Genomic DNA, 19,169 nt, shown 5'->3' with positions numbered 1-19,169 from the left:
GTATGAAAATATTGGGGATGGTCACTGAGGATTTGGTGAGAGGTGTAATCAGTTTTAAAAGCTGTAAAGACTACAAAACTAGCCATGAAACTGGCATGTCAGCAGGACTTGGAGTACGACCTAGTGTATTGAACAGAGTGCCTCGTGTGTGACTGCCTGCCTACAGGAGAGAATTTGTGGGTTTGTGCTGCTTGGTGCTCTCAGCTCTTGGATCTTGGGAACAAGCGAGTTTCCTGAGGCCACAGTGGCAGACTTGGAGAAGCTGAGGGAGGCAGAGAGTCATGCAGAGGAGACCATCAGGGATATGGTCGATTTGTTTGTCTGTTTGTTTTGTCATTGGGAATAAGGACGTTGGCATTCTGAGGAAGACGGGAAGGTACCAACAACGCCAGGGAAAGGTTCCGACAAGTCAAGAGATGCCAGCGTGGTTAATGAGCAGAGTCAAGGAAGCTATAAAGGTAAGAAGCCTTCCTTTAAAAACTGGAAGTCTTGCCTAAATGAGAACAAAAAAGAGCACGAACTCATTTTGTATGATCAAAACCGAGACACCCTTTTATTGCTCACACTTTCATGGCTCACAGAAGAAAAAAGCAAGAGACACACAGAGATGTGGAAATGGGTCATTTATTCAGGCTCCCATACGAGAAAGGGATAGGTGTTGTGTGTTTTTAAAGCTTAGGTATAACATGGCTTGGTGGGGTCATCAATCCTGTAGAATTTGTATTCACAGGTTTCTCGATCTACCTCTGAGGTGCATCCCGAAATACTTACAGTACCACCATACCTAAACAAACAAGATAAGTAAATCAACTTTTAAGGAGCTGTACTTTGATCTACCAAAAGGTTTTGCAAAGTTTGTCTTACAAAGCGGCTATGATCTTACAAATTCATCACTGGCTTAATTAAGATTCAGCTTAATTTGCAGCATTCCAAGGAGGTCATGTTTTACCAAGTATTGTGAAAATGACCTGGTAGAGGAGCGCTTTTGTAATGTCAAACTTTTGGACAGGATACCTCACTTCCCAACAGAATCTTGTTTGGGGATGAATTTCTCAGGTTGAATTTGCCCAGGGGGCTGCTTTTTGGTCCCGTGGCTTGTTGCTGGAAAAACGCTCCTTTGCACATGCAGAGAAGGTCCCAGGTTTGATCCCCAGCATTTCCAGGTAGGGCTGTCTGAGAGCCTGAACAGCTGCTGTCAATCAGTGGGGGCAATACTGACAGATCAATGGTCTGTGTCGGCAGAAGGCAGCTTCCTAGGTGTCTGTATGTGTGGTGTGCAAGGCAGAGGCTGGCATGTGAAATGCAGGGCAGTAAGCATTTCTTGCATGGGGAGCAGGGAGGTCTAAAGAGTCTGCCAATCCAAAGGCATTGTGCAGCTATTCAGTCTTTCCCTCCTGAATCAGTTTTCTGTGGTTAAAAAAAAAAAAAAAGTAGAAGCGGTGGGAAAACATGGGGCTGGGAGGGGGCTGGACAAGGGTGTCCCATATCCAGACTTTTATTTGCAAAAGTATGAAACTTTGGGCTGAGAATATTAGAAGAGATCAGAACATTGGGGGGAGTGGGACTTAACCTTGTTCTCGTCAAATTTTATTGTTTATAGCCAATGGCCATTACAATATAAACACAAGAAAACCTATTTATAAAACACTGAACAATCGATCCAATAAAACACAAATAGGGCCTTGGAAATGCAAATGAAAGGTTTTAAGCATATGGTTGACAAATGAAACTCCCCTTAGTTTTTGTCACTGATGTGATTCAGAAAGGCCACTCTTGACTTTGTTGCAGCTAGCGGGAACAGAGATAGTTTGTAACCGACAAATTTGTCTATGTCCCCAGCAGCCATCTGATCATCAGATAGGCCTTCTAGAAAGGTCTGAAAAGGGAGATTGAACTTGACCCTAGGTGAATTATATAGAGGACAGTATAATCAGTGTGACTTAAATATTAGCTAATATAGAGATAATGTTATGTTTACAGTTTTTTTAAAAAAACATTTTTAGGCCACCACCACTGAGAAGGCCCTGTGTCTTGTACTCACCACCTAACCAACCTTGATGGTAGGCAAGTGAGAAGTACCTCTGCTGCTGATCTCACAGTGTGTGTGGGCTGGTACAGGAAAAGGCAGTCTTTCAAGTAATTTGGGCCAAAAGCCTTTAAGCCTTTAAAGGTTAAAACCAGCATTTTAAATCAAGATGTGTGTTCAAGACGGGGATAAAGAAGAAATAGTTCAACAATACAAATTAAAATGGTCAAGTAAGTCTATACATTATCTAGGAATTTCTTTAACAGCCTAATTAACACACTTGATTGATTAAATTTTATTATTTAAGGGGAGACTATTAAAAAAGACATAATAAGATGGTCTCATTTGAATCTGTCTTGGTTTGGTTGGGCTACAGTTATAAAAATGACAGTTCTACAAAACGTTTGTATATATTAGATGTCCCAGTCAATATATCTATAAAAGATCTTATATCCTGGCAGATTTATTTGTGTATTCGATTTGTACCCTGCCTTTCTTCCAAGAAAACGGCACTCAAGCTGGCTTACAATCATAGATAAATAAAAATATGACTAAAATGATACATTAAAAGCACAGTTAAAAATACAACAATATCAGAATAAAAACAGCACCCAACCCAACGGACCCACTTACACGCCAAAAGCCTGCTTGAATAAGAATGTATTTGCCTTCCATGGAAGGACAGCAGAGAGGGAGCCAACCTAGCATCCCTCAGCAGGGAGTTCCACAGCATAGGAGCAGCCACCAAGCAGGCTCTCTCTCATGTTGCCACAAAACGTGCTTTTGAAGGGCCCCTCCCAAAGAAGGCGGTCTTTCAGGTAGCCTGGTCCCAAGCTGCGTAGGGCTTTATAGGTAAGAACCAGCACTCTGAATTGTGCCACTGGTACTGGTAGCCACTGGTACTGGTAACAGACCGGTAGCCACTGATGCTGTTGCAACAAGAGAATCGCATGCCCCCTGTAACCAGCCCTGGTCAACCGTCTGGCCAGAGCATTCAGCACCAGGTGAAGTTTCCAGGCAGTTCGCAAATGCAACATGTAAAAAGTGTTACAGCCGTCTAAATGGGATGTAACTAAGGCATACGTGACTGTGTCCAGATCAGGCCTCTCTAGAAACAGGCGCAGTTGGCGCACTAGCTTCAGCTGTGCAAATGCACTCCTGGCCACTGCTGAAACCTGGGCATCCGGGGTCAAGGCCACATCCAGCAGTACACCCAAACGGCGAACCTGGGTCTTCAGGGGGAGCGTAACCCCGTCCAGCACAGGTGGAATCCCTATTCCCCGATCTGCCTTTTGACTAAAGAGGAGCACCTCTGTCTTGTCTGGATTAAGCTTCAGTCTGTTTGCCCTCACCCAATCCATTACTGACATCAGGCACTGATTTAGAACCAGAACAGCTTCCTTGGATTGGGATAGGCCAGTGGCCAACATCCCCTTCCTGGGCAAGGTGCTTGAGCAGGTGGTTGTAGGATAGCTCCAGGCACTGTTGAATGAAACGGATTATCTAGATCCATTTCAATTGGGCTTCAGGCCTGGTTTTGGAACGGAAACTGCCTTGGTCGCCCTGTAGGATGACCTCTGCCGGGAGAGGGACAGTGGGAGTGCGACCCTGTTGATTCTCCTGGACCTCTCAGCGGCTTTCGATACCATCGACCATGGTATCCTTCTGGATAGGTTGTCTGGGCTAGGAGTTGGAGGCACTGCACTACAGTGGTTCCGCTCCTACTTGGATGGCCGATTCCAGAAGGTGGTGCTGGGGGATTATTGCTCTGTGCCATGGCAATTGTGCCATGGGGTTCCACAGGGCTCTATTTTATCCCCCATGCTGTTTAACATCTACATGAAACCGCTGGGGGAGGTTATCCGGAGGTGTGGGCTGAGGTGCCATCAATATGCAGATGACACCCAGCTCTACCTCTCTTTCTCATCAAAACCAGGTGAGGCAGTGGCTGTTCTGAATCAGTGCCTGGGCACGGTAATGGACTGGATGAGGGCCAATAAACTGAAACTCAATCCAGACAAGACGGAGGTACTGTTAGTGGGTGGTTCATCTGCCCAGCTAGGTGATATTCAACCTGTTCTGGAGGGGGTTGCACTCCCCCTAAAGGATCAGGTTCGTAGTTTGGGGGTGCTCTTGGATCCAGAACTGTCACTTGAGGCACAGGTGAACTCAGTGGCACGGAGCACTTTTTATCAGCTTAGGCTGGTATACCAACTACGCCCTTATCTGGACAGAGATAGCCTTGCTACAGTTATCCATGCTCTGATAACTTCTCGTCTGGATTACTGCAATGCATTATACATGGGGTTGCCTTTGAAAACGGTCCGGAAACTTCAGCTGGTCCAAAATAGGGCAGCAAGATTGTTAACAGGGACTGGCCTGCGAGCTCATATTACGCCAGTACGTTTCCAGCTGCGCTGGCTGCCAGTCCATTTCCGGGCCCGATTCAAAGTGCTGGTGTTAACATTCAAAGCCCTTAACGGCTTGGGGTCAGGTTACCTGAAGGATCGCCTCCTCCCATATGTGCCTGCCCGGACCTTAAGATCATCATCAGCGGCCCTTCTCCGTGAGCCTCTGCCAAAGGAAGTGAGGCGGGTGGCTACTAGGAGGAGGGCTTTTTCTGCTGTGGCACCCCGGCTCTGGAATGAGCTCCCTAGTGAGGTTCGCCTGGCGCCTACATTGTATTCCTTTCAGCGCCAGGTGAAGACCTTTTTATTTTCCCAGGCATTTTAGCATTTTAGCTTTCTAGACTTTTAGCTTTGCTGTTTTAAATCTGTATTTTAAACTCCTGCACTGCTGCTAGGTTTTATTGTGGTTGTATTGTTATATTGTGGTTTCAATGTTCTATATATTTTAAATTGTTTTATTGTGTGTTGTTTGGTTTTAATTTTTGTGAACCGCCCAGAGAGCTTCGGCTATTGGGCGGTATAGAAATTAAATAAATAAATAAATAAAAGAGAGATAGAGTTGGGTGTCTTTAGCATACTGGTGGCACCAAACCCCCAAACTCTGGGTAATATCTCCCAGTGGTTTCATGTATCTGTTAAATTGCATGAGGGATAACAGGCCAATAGCCGTTCCCTCAACCTTCTGAAATCGCCCATCCAAGAAGGACCAGAACTACTGTATAACAGTGCCTCCCAGTCCCATCTCACACAGACATCTCAGAAGTATCTCATGGTCGATGATATCAAAACCTGCTGAGAGGTCCAGCAGAACCAACAGAGACACAGTCCCCCTGTCCAGTTTCTGGCATAGATCATCCATCAAGGCAACCAAAAGATACTAACTCGTTTGATATGGTCTAATTAAAAAACAACAAGGTAGTGTTAACAATATTGCCAAAACCATAGTCCTAAGGAGGTGTCTTTGTCAAAATATAATAGAATATTATTATGCACTGAACTTGAAGGAGATAGTAAGGTGGACTGGAACTGAAAATTCTAACTAATGGTATGTGTTAGAATAAAATAGTTATAAATTGCTGCTTTCTAAATTACCCTGGGCATATAGAGAAACATTCAGTAAAATAAGAAATAAATTAATGAATTACAAGAATCCAATCATTCTGGCAGTTATACATTCATGGGATAAATTGGGAGGAAAATCTTAAAACTTGTGATACAAAGGTAGTATCTCTTTCGTTGGAGAAAGCTGCTCTGGGTAAAGAATTTCAACTAAAATATAGACAAAGTACCCACTGGGATGACTTAATAAATTAGAATAGAACCAGAACAACCTCAGTGGTTGCAATACAGGCGGTTTACAAATTATATAGGATCTGGAAGTAGGAGGGGTTCTTTTAGAATATATCAAGTTTAAAGAAATGATCTTAGAAACAAAAAGCTTTAAGTGGTTGGTATCAAATTCAAAACTGTATCATTCCCTGTTATTTATTTCTTTTATTACATTTCTATACTGCCCAAAAGCTGAAAGCTCTCTGGGCGGTTCACAAAAATTAAAAGCATAAAATAAAATATAAAATATAAATGCTTAAAACTACAGTATAGAAGTACAACTAGAATAAAACCTAGCAGCAATGCAGAGATTTAAAATGCAAAAGCAGATTTAAAATAACAGAGCTAAAAGACTAGAATGCTAAAATGCCTGGGAAAATAAAAAAGACTTCACATGGCTCTGGAAAGAGCACAACGTGGGTACCAGGTTTTAAGTCATTTGTTTTGATGATTTTGTACATGAAATATTTGTGTAAAACTTTAATGTGTTTATGCTGCAGTATTTCTTATTTATTTATCAAATTTGTTTTTACTGATGAATTCACATATGAAGTTCTAGTGTAAATTAATATGTATTTATTCATCTCTATTAATCCACTATTTCTTAACTAATCAGTTTGCTTCAATTACATTTTGTGTAACAGTGTAAAATTTGTTATCTGTTATCTATTTCTAGATATTTAGATGGTATATATTATTGTATTTATATATTGATATAATTAATACAATTTTGAAAGAAGAAGAAAAAGAAAGTCCAGTTGAAGGAACTGGGACTTACGCCTTATTTTGAGGATTTTAAATTAAGGAACAATCTGGATCAATACACGGAGTATCTAATGTCCTGGATTTTTGCTTTATTGGACTTGCTGGGAACACTGCTGAAAAAATGCCAATCCACCACTCTTAAACAATATAAGATGGCTTATTATGAAATGCAAATATCAAATGTTTAATAAATAAGAATGTGAAAAAGTAAATAAGTAAAAAGTAGTAATTGTGCTAAAGGGAAGATACAGGTTCACAAGCAGTTTCACAATGAATTCTGGGTAACTGGTGTAAAAAATAATGGTCAAGTTGACCTGGATGGTATCAAAGAGAAAACGCTGAGTTAAAGCCCTGTCACCTGGGCCAAATAATTATTTGAGTAATGAACAGGTGTGAGTCTGTATTATTCCAGGTCAAAAATGTACTTACAATTTTCGCTTATCAATTAACATGCAAAAAATATTGTATATGGTATACACATCAAAAAGCTTGATATACAGATGTCTAGAAAAATGTATAGACTTAGGTCAGACATTGAGTAAGGAGTTATCTTCTCAAAGGTATGATTCAAAACTGATCTTACCGAGCCTAAAAAATGTACATGTACACCTGTTTTGTATGTTATGATTTTTAGGTATATTTAATAACAATGAGATAATTAAGATTGTGAGCCCTAATTTACGGGACAGTAGATAAAATTAGTTATGAGGTAATTTCTACACAAAAAGGTATAAATATGTGCTGGTTTTAGAAAGCGGGAGCTTCTTATTAGAAGCTCACTAGGCCTGTGTACCTGTTCGCTGAATGGCCTATTCAGTACTGAATGGGGAACTTGATACTTAGAATGAGATCTCTCTTTTTTAAGCTATTAGGACTAGAAGTCTAAGAACAAAAGATGTTTTTATGTCATTTTATGCAAGTTATACTTTGATGTGATGCTACAAGTATATTCCTAATAAAAATGAAAAATGGATCAAAAATATTTTTCCTTTACTAATTCTTGTTAGCACAAAACCAAAATCGAACTCACCTAACACAATGTTGGTGTACACTTTGTTTGAAGTGCATTGATCAACTATGGGTAGCTAACTGGCAGCCAGAGTCTTCCTCAATACTGGAACTATGGTTCGAAAACGCTCAGCAGAGGCCCAAACCCGCAAAAATAAAACAATATACTACAAATAGAATTTCACCCTTAGAGGTGACCAGCTCTCCCTCCCACTCTCCGCTACCCTGCCCTCCATGCATGGAGAGAGCTGCCCTCACTGCTTTTAGCGCGATACTTTCAAAGGGATAATTCATAATTTTGTCTAATAAATAATTTTAATAAATAATAATAATAAAAAATAATAAATAGTTTTGCCTACCTGGTACAGCAGCGCATTTCTCTCCTCCCACAAGAGCACTGGAAGCAATGTGCTGAATTCCACAGAGACCCAACTGAATGCCTGACTCCATCATAATGATCGATGCACCCATCTGGAACCACCAGCACACCTAGGGAGGCAATCCCAGTCAGCTTTTGGTAGTACCAAAACACGATCCTGGAACCCGCAGTCACTTACTTGTTTTTTTAAAAGCATTTTTCCCCCACCCTTCAGCCAGAAAGGCCCCTGGAGCGTCTTAGAGAGCTAAGACGTAATAAAACGCTCCCTCCCCACAGGCATACAATCTAAAGCCATGACAGAAAACAAAGGCGATTTGGGAGGGAGAAGGGAAGAAGCAAATTCAGGCACTGGATTCTGAGCTGCAAAGTTCAGCAGGTTCTGGATTTCAAACTAAACACAGTGGACGGTCTGCTGCTTCCTCTTCCTCTGAACAGGAAACAACAGAATGAAATTTAATAGGGATAAATGCCAAGTTCTGCACCTAGGAAAAAGAAACCAAATGCACAGTTACAAGGTGGGGGGATACATAGGGATGTACGAATCCCTTACCTGGCTCCGTTCCAGGGCATCCGCGGTGGGGGGGAGGCACTCTGACCCTCCCCCCGGAATCCGCTGCCGCCAAGTACGATTCCGCGGGGTGGCGGGGGGGATTGCTCCATTCTGCCACAGGCTCCGGGGTGATTCTAAAGAATCTGACCTCACTGGAGTCCGTGGCGGAATTCTCCAACATCCCTAGGGATACATGGCTCAACAACACTAAAGTGAGAAGGATCTTGGAATTGTTGTTGATCACCAGCTGAATATGAGCCAACAATGTGATGTGGCTGCAAAAAAGGCAAATGCTCTTTTGGGCTGCATTAATAGAAGTATAGCTTCCAAATCCCGGGAAGTACTAGTTCCCCTCCACTCAGCACTGGTTAGGCCTCATCCAGAGTACTGTGTCCAGTTCTGGGAACCACAGTTTAAGAAGGATGCAGACAAGCTGGAGAGGGTTCAGAGGAGGGCAACAAAGATGATCAGGGGACTGGAAACAAAGCCCTATGAAGAGAGACTGAAAGAACTGGACTTTTTTTGTCTTGAGAAGAGAAGACTGAGGAGAGATATGAGGGCGCTCTTCGAGTACTTGAAAGGTTGTCACAGAGAGGAAGGCCCGGATCTAGGGATGTATGAAAGTCACTTACCTTTCTGACGTGGTGATTCGCGGTGGGGGGGGAAGGTGCTCTGCACCTCCCCCCGAAATCCTAATCCAGCCGGCTCCGCTCTGCGGAGATTCCAAGGAGCTGCCGGCCGCTGGGCAACCTTCCAGGAAAAAAAACCCCGCGTACACAAATGGCGGCGGCTACGGCAGCCGCCATTTGCGTTCCCTTTTTTTCACTGTTTTAGCTATTATTTAAGCTATTATATATTATTTAAGCTTTTACAGCGAAAAAAAGGGGAACACAAATAGCATAGTGGACGCTATTTGCGTTCCTCCCCCCCCCGCCAATTTAGCCTATGTAAATATTTACGTAGGCTAAAACAGCAGAAAAAAGGGAATGCAAATGGCAGCCGCCATAGCCGCCGCCATTTGCGTACGCGGTTTTTCTTTTTTAGTTTGCCTTGATAGGCTATGTAAGTATTTACGTAGCCTATCACGGCAAAGGCAGCTACGCAAATGGTGTGGTGGCCGCCATTTGTGTGGCTGCCTTTGCCGTGATAGGCTACGTAAATACTTATGTAGCCTATCACGGCAGCCTGGGCGGCTGCCATTTGAGTCCGCAGCAGCCATCCAACAGACCAGCTGCTGCCGCTGCCGCTGGAGCCACCACTGGAGCCGCCGCCGGCAGAACATCTGCCCCAGGTAAGCTTCATCCCGGGGGGGATTCCGCGTGGGGAGGCGGGGGCAGGGAGGCCATTCCGCCACAGATTTCAGGGGGCCGAATGCCAGTGCATTCAGCCTCACTGAAATCCGTGGCGGAATTCTCCACCATCCCTACCAGGATCTCTTCTCCATCATCCCAGAGTGCAGGACACGGAATCATGGGCTCAAGTTACAGGAAGCCAGATTCCGGCCGAGCATAAGGAAAAACTTCCTGACTGTTAGAGCAATATGACAATGGAACCAATTGCCTGTAGGGATGTCAGAGAATTCTGCCACGGACTCCAGTGAGGCTGGACTCTTTAGAATCCGGCACCCGAGAATCCATGGCGGAACGGCCTCCCGCCCCCCACCCCCCTGCGGAATGCCCCTGGGATGGAGCTTACCTGGGGCGGATGCGGCAGTGGCTCCGGCTGGTCACCCGGCCTGCCACTGCCAGGCTGCTGCGGCCGCAAATGGCAGCCATAGTAGTGGCCGCCATTTGCGTCCTTGCAGGCAGCTGTGATAGGCTATGTATTTATGTAGCCTATCACGGCAAAGAGCAAGGACACAAATGGCGGCCGCTATGCCATTTGCACCCCTGCTCTTTGCTGTGATAGGCTACGGAAATACTTACAAAGCCTATCATGGCTGCCTGCAAGGACGCAAATGGCGGCCACTATGACGGCCGCCATTTGTGGCCACAGCAGCCCGGCCGTGGCCGGAACTCTGGCTGCGGCCGGCCCGAGCCGGCGGATCTGCGGAGCTGCCGCAGAGTGGAGCCAGCTGGGCAGGATTCCGGGGGAAGGGACGGAGCACCTCCCCCCCACCGCGGATGCCCTGGCGCTGAGCCAGGTAAGTGTTTTGTACATCTCTAATTATCTGGGCAGGTGGTGGGCTTTCCCACACGGGAGGCATTCAAGATGAGGCTGGACAGCCATCTGTCAGGGATGCTGTGACTTGGATTCCTGCACTGAGCAGGGGGTTGGACTCGATGGCGTTGTAGGCCCCTTCCAACCTTACTATTATATGATTTTATGATTCTATGACTCTATGAAGAACTCCTCAATGGCAGTTGGTAGCAGGAAGTTCAGCACCCCTGGGTTCAGCACCTTGGAGAGCTCCTTGGGAGTTCTGACTGGTTCTGACTGAAACATCAGAGTGGATTCACTGCCCCACCGACATCAGAACCACCAGCCTCCACAGGCTATACCCTTCCCCCTTGGCTCTGGCCATTTGCATAAACTAGGGCTGTGCATAGACCCCCCCCCCCGCTTCGCTTCAGACCAATTTGGACACAATCTGCTTTGCTTTGGATTCAGATCTGAAGCGAGATTCGGATATCTGAATTATTCAGATGTGACATTTTCCCATTGACTTGCACTGGAAAACAGAAATGGCCATAACTTTTTCGGTTTTCATGATAAATACATGTAATTTGAAAGCCTGCCAGCACCCATGGAGATGATTCCACCTACCAAATTTCAGACAGTTTGGCCCAGTAGTTTGTGTTCTAGGCGCTGGTAAAATTTGATTATTATTTTTTTTTAACAAAAACTCTCAAAGCAAAGAGCTATAACTTTTCACTGGTTGCACAGAAGTGCATGGAATCTGGACACCTGGCAGCCCCAATGTGGGCCATTCAGGCTGCCAAATATTTGTGCTAGGCACTAGGGATGTCAGAGAATCCTGCCACGGATTGAAATGGGATCGAGTTCCCTTCAGTCCGTGCCATGGAATCCTCTGCGGAGCAGCGCCGCGAGGTCCTGCGGAGCCAGCAGTCATGCGGCTTTTTTTTCGTCGTCCGCAAAGAGTCGTGAAATTTTAGTAAATAAGAATGCAGTGTAGTATATTCCGATAATAAATACGTGAGTTTTTTAAAAAATGAATTGTGCTCACCACCTTGTTTGTGGGTGTTCCAGGACCGGCATGGTCATTTTAAAGGGTTTTTTCTTTCTTTAAAACAGCGTTGCTTTAAACAAAGAGTTTATCACTCAGGCACACCTAAGACAGCCTTCTTTTGGGAAGCCCAGAGGAACAGGAAGTGTTTTGGCTGAAAGTAAATGGAGACGGAGGATTTCAATTAAAAAAAAAAAGTAAATATTTATGAAAAATAGCGATTCTTACGGAATTTATGCAGACTCACAAAGACGGCCGGGCACCGGAATTATAGTTGTCAGTACGGATTTATCTTCGTAATTTTCGGAGTGGAAAAAAAAGAGGAGAATGCCAGGGGCTTGTGAACAGCAGAACGGAGCACTGGCCGCAAACTGCAGAAGTCAAGTGGCGCAGGAGGTACACAATTCATACACCCCTACTAGGCACAGGTTTCTGCTGTTCTCAGAAACTCAAACCAAAGGTCATAAAGAGATAATCAGAGAAATTAGGTGTTTAAGCTGTGATTAGGAGGAGGTCATGATCCCTAATCTCTGGTGTAGGTTTCTTTGAAGTGCAAATAACCCCTGTCCCCTAGTACTACTTTCATAGAATCATAGAATCATAGAATAGTAGGGTTGGAAGGGGCCTACAAGGCCATCAAGTCCAACCCCCTGCTCAATGCAGGAATCCAAGTCAGAGCATCCCTGACAAATGGCTGTCCAGCCTCCTCTTGAATGCCTCCAGTGTGGGAGAGCCCACCACCTCCCCAGGTAATTGGTTCCATTGTCGTATTGCTCTGAAAGTCAGGAAGCTTTTCCTGATGTTCAGCCGGAATCTGGCTTCCTGTCACTTGAGACCATGATTCCGTGTCCTGCATTCTGGGATGATCGAGAAGAGATCCTGGCCTTCTTCTCTGTGACAGCCTTTCAAGGACTTGAAGAGCGCTATCATATCTCCCCTCAGTCTTCTCTTCTCAAGGCTAAACATGCCCAGTTCTTTTAGTCTCTCTTCATAGGGCTTTGTTTCCAGTCCCCTGATCATCTTTGTTGCCCTTCTCTGAACCCTGTCCAGTTTGTCTGCATCCTTCTTAAAGTGTAGTGCCCAGAACTGGACACAGTACTCCAGATGAGTCCTAACCAGTGCTGAGTAGAGGGGAACTAGTACTTCCCTGGATTTAGAAGCTATGCTTCTATTAATGCAGCCCAAAAGAGCATTTGCCTTTTTTGCAGCCACATCACATTGTTGGCTCATATTCAGCTTGTGATGGACAACAATTCCAAGATCCTTCTCGCTTGTAGTGTGGTTGAGCCACACTTTCCTATTCAGCTTCCCAGTGGATGACCTCAGGCTCTCTTTGACTGAATGGAATACATGTTACCTGGGAAAACAAGCTGGTAGGCAGGCTGGCAGAGTAGTTTTTGTGCTAGGTGCAGGTAATGTGCTTTTTTTCAACACCGACTCTCAAAGTGAAGAGCTATAACCTTTCACTGGTTGCACAGAAGTGCATGAAATCTGGACACCTGGCAGCCCCAATGAAGGTGACTGAACCTGCCAGACTTCAGACAGTTTGTCCCAGTAGTTTTCCGGCTTGCTTTGCCACACAGTATAGCATTAAGTTTAAATAATATATGTTAATGTGTGTAGTGCTTTGCCCACTATTTTTTGAAATACGAACTTGTGGGTAGCGCTTTGCCACACACTGTTTGCTTGACCACACACAAGCACACACACCCAGACACACACAGGACACACAAGAGCAAAAGAAAAGCAAAAAAAGAACTACCTACAAACAAAAGTGTGTGTGTGTGGGAGTACAGTACACTGTAATCCTAACAGAAGAGGAATGGGAAAGGAAGGAATACTGCAATTGAGAAGGGGGGGGGGAGCCAAGGGGGGAAAGGACTTATTTATTGATGTATGTGTGTGTGTGTGTGTGCATACATGCATACATACATACATGTAGTTTTAAAAAAATAAAGAATCTAGAAAGAAAGAAAGAAAGAAAGAAAGAAAGAAAGAAAGCAAGCAAGCAAGCAAGCAAGCTAACAAGAATGATTGAATTGAGAAGGGGGGAGAGGGGGATCCAAAGAACCAGGCAAGGCAAGGAAACGAAAGAACTTAAATGGGTTTTGGGGTGTGTGTTTTTAAATAAAGAATCTAGAAAAGAAAGGGAACAGTTGAATTGAGATGAGCTAGGTGGGAAGAAAAAAGAACCACAAAGCTGCAGCTCAACACACATACACCACACAGATCTAGCCAACTCTCTCTCTAACTACCTCTAACCAGATCTCTCTCACAAATGAAATGAAGCAGGCTGATCTCTAATATATACAGTATTTCCACCCTACCTCTCCTCCGCCATTGTCAGTGACTGGAGACGGCTGGGTTAAGTTCAGCCCTAATTTGGCAACTACAGTTGCCATTCATCAAGGCCCACTATTTCCCCCCTCTCTACTCCTCCTCCTCCCTGCCTTGATCTTTTACAAGTTGATACATTTTAGAGACAGGCTGTCGGGGCTTCAGATAGATTCAGAATAGCTCCGAATCTCTGAGGCGGACCAAGGCGCTTCGGCAGCGATCCGCTTCACTTCGGATTGCCTCGGTGCTGTTCTGATCCACTTCAGATCCCAAAGAGGCACCCCGAGGCAGCCCGATTTGCTTTGGTATTCGGATTGGGCTCCGAAGCGGTGCACAGCCCCAGCACAAATGCAACATTATGACTTCTCTTCTCTTCTCTTCTCTTCTCTTCTCTTCTCTTCTCTTTTCTTTTTGAAAGCTGCAATGGAAGCAAGCATGGTACACATTGCTACCTGTGGGGCAGCCATTCAAAGAAACAGAGCTGGCAGAATGCCATAGAGATATACATACAGAGCAGCTCCCTCATTCTTCATAATATTCCTTCCCCACAAATGGAAGCGTCCAAGTGAGGACTAGAAGTGAGGGCTGTGTATGATTAGCGTCTTTTTCTATCTCGCTTTCTCTAACAGAATTGTCAGCACATTCTCTTCCCAGGACTCTTTCGGGAAAAGCCATGTCTGTTAACCTGCTCAAAAGCTGATGGAAGTTGGGAATAAGGATATACCTGCAAACTTACTCTACTAGAACTCATATTTACTACCATTTCCCAAGCACAATATAATCCTTTACCCAAATTAATAGGCTGTTTGATAACATTACCATTGACTAATTTTGTTTCCCTTCGCTCCAGGAAGCAGGATCCATGACACAAAACAAGGGTGATGCACAAGACAGTCAGGCCAAAAAGGGCTTTCTGAAAAAGATGGAAAAGGCAGGTGGTGGAAGCTATAATGGGTTTCAAATTTTATTTTTATTTCATTTGCGATCCTTTTATGCCAGTAATCAATAAAGTCCTCTGGGCACTTTACAAAAATGGGAATCAGTAAAATATAAACATATAATCAAAAGAACAACAAAACATATTTTAAAAACAGTATCAATATAAACCAATGTAAGGGAGAATAATTAGTGCAACAGATCTAGAAACACACTAAAAAATGTGAGCAAAATGCCTGGGAATATAAGAAGGCACCTTGTGCCGAAAATACCACAACACAGATGCCAGCTGAACCTTGCTGTGTAGACGATTCCATAACAAGGTGCCACCATTAAAAAGGCCCTTTCCTTAGCAGCCACTCACCTAATCTAATTTGGTGGGGGATGACAGCAGGAAGGGGGTGGGCTGAGCCTCTGAGTGTTTGGCTTCTTCACCTTCCCACACAGGTATTTGAACCTGCAGTTTGCTAAAGGTGTAAGCCAAAGGGTGAGAGCTAAAGGGACCTTGGCCTGAGGCTCTCTGTCATGGGCAGCAAGCCTCTAAACAGGAGCTATTGAATGGGAGAGAAGAGTGGGCACCCACTGAATTGGCACTACTCTAAAAGGGGAAAGGAATTTGACAGTGATTGGACACCATTAAGATGAGGACATTTAAAGACACAGGAGTTTAGATAAAGATGAGAATGTTGTCTTATTGAAACAATACAGTGTTATAGTTCATTCATTTCCTTATAAGGGGCTGCTTTCCAACTAGGTTTCTCTCTTCTGGGTAAAATGTTAGCTGATACTATTGCTGGGCATTTCTCGAAAACCACTTATATGAGGTTCTTAGGCAATGGACAATTTTGAACATCCTTTTCAGAACCAAAAGGATTCCATCCCTAAACAATAATGAAAGGTCAATCAATTCACAAAAGGTAGCTCCTTGTTGGCATTTTGAAGACACAATAGTATGTTCTTTGTTTCTAGCTAGAGAGAAGAATACAGAAGGGAAAATATTTCTCTTTAGAACTACAACCTGTTCAAGTGGAAGTGAAGATCTCATCAGTCAAACTACTTCTGGAGAAACAGTGGCCTCCCAGAAAAATAAGTTGGCTACACCATCACTGTCAAATTTAAATAAGTTAGTCTGTAAGAGCTGAGCTCTGGATTGGTTAGAGCCAGAGGAAGAAGAACTGATATTCTCATTCATTAGTCTTCCTAATAGGGAATAATAAGCCAAAATGGAGAAAAACTTGGGCCAAACAGTATTGACATCATGAAGTATGGTGAACAGTTGTTAACCAATAATAAAAAACTAAGATACCCAAATACATAGTAAAAGAGAGAAATAGACAGCAAGAGAGAATGCAGTGCTAGAACATTTACGCTTATCAATGCGTAGACGCAAACTTGACTTCCTTTGGAGTATGGTTCAGTAAAAGGTTATCAGTCCTTCCTCAATGTTGCCCTCTGTAGATGTGTTGAACTACAACTCCCATAATCCCCATGGGCATTGACCATGCTGGCTGAGAATAATGGGAGTGGTAGTACAACACATCTGCAGGGTGTCAGACTGGGTTATGTAAGGGGACCTCAAGTACTTGGTGGAATTATCAGGTTCTAACCCCATTGGAATTAGGCAGTCCTCCTTCTGAGAGATTGAAAATGGTGCCAATGAATGTAAGGCCTCAGGCCTGAACCAAGCTATTAGTAGTTTTAGAGGAGTTTAGATGAGGAGGAGTTTAGGAGTTTAGACGCTCTCTGACTTTGGTTCAGTTGGCAGGCTGTTTTCCCTAACAGGCCTCTTGATTTACCAGGATGAGTTAAAGGTCAATAGTGCGGCCTCAGCGCTTTGTTTGTTTGTTTATTTATTTATTGCATTTGTACCCAGCCTTTTTTCCTCTTGAAAGGAACCCAAGGCGGCTTACACTATCTTCTTCCTCTCCATTTTATCCTCACAACAACAACCCTGTGAGGTGGGTTGGGCTGAGAATGTGTGACTGGCCCAAAGTCACCCAGTGAGCTTCCATGGCTGAGTGGGGACTAGAACCTGGATCTCCCAGCTCCTAGTCCAACACTCTTGCCACTACACCACACTGGCTCTCCAAGAGCTAGAGGGTCTTATCAGGATGCGCCTGGGAAGTGAAGCTCGTTTGCCTTAAAGCTACAGGTGTCTGTGGTGGGAAAGTTTCCTTCTGAACAAGCACTGTTAGTCTATGCTGGGAATGAACGCTAATTAACGCTTGCTGTTGTCATGCTGCTTCACTGCTGACATGTATGGTATAAAACCCATTTTAACCCATGGCTCTGTGTTCAGAGAAGCTGTCTGATCCAACCATTGGGTATGCCTGTGTGCTACAAGTTACTCAATAAAGTACTCCTGGTAAGTAAACCTGGATTTGATTTATTACTATCTTAGCACCTCTAAATTAAGAGTTTGAAGCCTACTGCAGGGGCAATGCAATGACTTATGTAGGGTTTCTCCTGTTAAAAAGAATGCAAGTGTGTTCTTTTAAAAACAAGCCTGGGGTTTTGAGCAAAGTGGAATTGATGGATGTAGGTTTTCAAGTGACCCAGGGCTAAAATATCTATCTTTCAACACAGCAGGTTGGTCTTCCAAGCGGATGAGGAACAAATTACTGGTTTTTTCAAAGATGTTTTGATATTGTACATTTACAAGAGACTTGGCAAGTCAAGCCTGTAGTGATCAATGATGAGACAGGGAAGGTATTGGAGATTTTTACAATCCACATCTGTTATCTGAAATCTCTTAATAAATATTTTTTTAAAAGCTACGTCTATGCATGTCATATTGAGAATAGTGAGAGACAGACAAATGTTCTACGAAGCTCCCATAAGATTACTCTAAGGGAAGAGTCATAATCTGTGTTTTGTGTTCTTTAAGGAAAAAAAATCTTATCCAGATTTTTTGGAAGCAAGTCTGAACTCTACACTGAGACACAGTTATACCCATTAATTAAATCTGGGTTTCCAAAAGATTTTGCATTGTTGCAAATGCTGGACTGTCAGGAGGTAGACAGGTGTGGAATGGGAATCAGACAGGATAGGGAGCACAGACAGTAGCTTTATCCTCCCAATTCTGAACTTGATAGCAGCTGCCCAATGCACAGCACCAAACTGCCTTAACGTAAGACTGCACCCTTTCTGCTATTATTATATGCCCACTTCAAAGAGACAAGCAGACCAAAGAGTTCTGCTTACCATCTTGGCCTTTCTGTCTGCAGCCAGCAAACTTCTCTTGGTGAGGAATGGCTCTGGTGGAGAGAGAGTGTTGGTTTCTAGTATCTGGAAACTGTATCTGCCAGTCTCTGTTTCCCAGATTTATACATGTGAGGAGGATGTGTTTAACCAAGGGGAGCACTTTCCTTGCCCTGCTGTTCTGGGTGAACTACTGTGCCAGAAAAATGCTTGATGTGGAGAAATCCCTTTCTGCAGAATTTGTTGATGTTTGTATTGTACTGTGATAAGTGGAGTACTGGCAGAGACGTATCACCTTCAGAGTTTGATGATGATAAAGACTGCGACGTACCCTGGGGTCTTTCAAAGGGTCACCCCACATCTCTGCCCTGGACCTCAGAGACAAGCTGTTGTCGAGTCCTACCCTGACTGAGGGTGCTCAGAAAGATGTGACCTACCACTTGCTTATTTTCCCCCTTGCCTATCCTCTCATAACACCGAGCCAAAATGGTGCATACCAGTTGGGTCTGGGAGGTGGGAAATGCCTCCTTGAGAGACAATAGGATCCCAGAGGCCGAGAAAGAGACTTTCCTAGAGAAACCTGTAAAACCGGAAAAAAAAAATTCAAAGTATTAGCTGGTGGCAAATCTCTCTTTTGGGGGCAAAGTGTTCAAATCTGTCATTGCAGCTGAGCTGCGGACATTCCTGGGTGATACTGATCTTCTGGACTGATCGCTGGAATCACTTCAATCTGGCACTGAGCCCAATTTTAAGACTGAAAGTGCTTTGCTTTCCTTGGTGGATGACCTATGTTAGGTGAGTGACAAGGGGAGGGCATCTCTGTGGATCCTCCTGGACCTGTGGTTAGAATTCTACACCATCAACCATAGTATCCTTCTAGGACACTTGAAGCCTTGAAGGCATCATGCTCTGGTGGTTCTGCTCTCACCTGGTGGCAGATTCCTGGAGATAGTGCTGTGGGACTGTTGTTCAGCTCCATGGTATTTGTGGAATGGAGTTCCAATTTGTCCTCCATCCTGCTTAACATCTACATGAGAAGTCAT

At 44.1% G+C, this 19,169-nt stretch overlaps 1 protein-coding gene across 1 annotated transcript; it reads right to left on the bottom strand.

Annotated features, from left to right (window-relative positions):
• Positions 1-530: 530 nt before the first annotated feature.
• On the bottom strand, positions 531-18,487 carry LOC146340742 (small serum protein 5-like). The gene is made up of 5 exons (XM_084807260.1): positions 18,388-18,487; positions 18,130-18,236; positions 14,809-14,902; positions 7,896-8,025; positions 531-784 (listed from the first exon to the last, which is right to left on the bottom strand). Exons 1-5 carry the CDS (start codon positions 18,485-18,487, stop codon positions 676-678), a joined length of 540 nt encoding a protein of 179 aa, XP_084663386.1. The 3' UTR covers positions 531-675.
• Positions 18,488-19,169: the final 682 nt, after the last annotated feature.

The sequence above is a fragment of the Heloderma suspectum genome, chromosome 6, assembly GCF_057233095.1.
Source record: "Heloderma suspectum isolate Gila_16-S chromosome 6, 16-S_ref, whole genome shotgun sequence".
Classification (NCBI taxonomy): Eukaryota; Metazoa; Chordata; class Lepidosauria; order Squamata; family Helodermatidae; genus Heloderma; species Heloderma suspectum.
The sequence above is the reverse complement of the archived record's forward strand: the minus strand, read 5'-3'. Positions and strand labels throughout refer to the sequence as shown.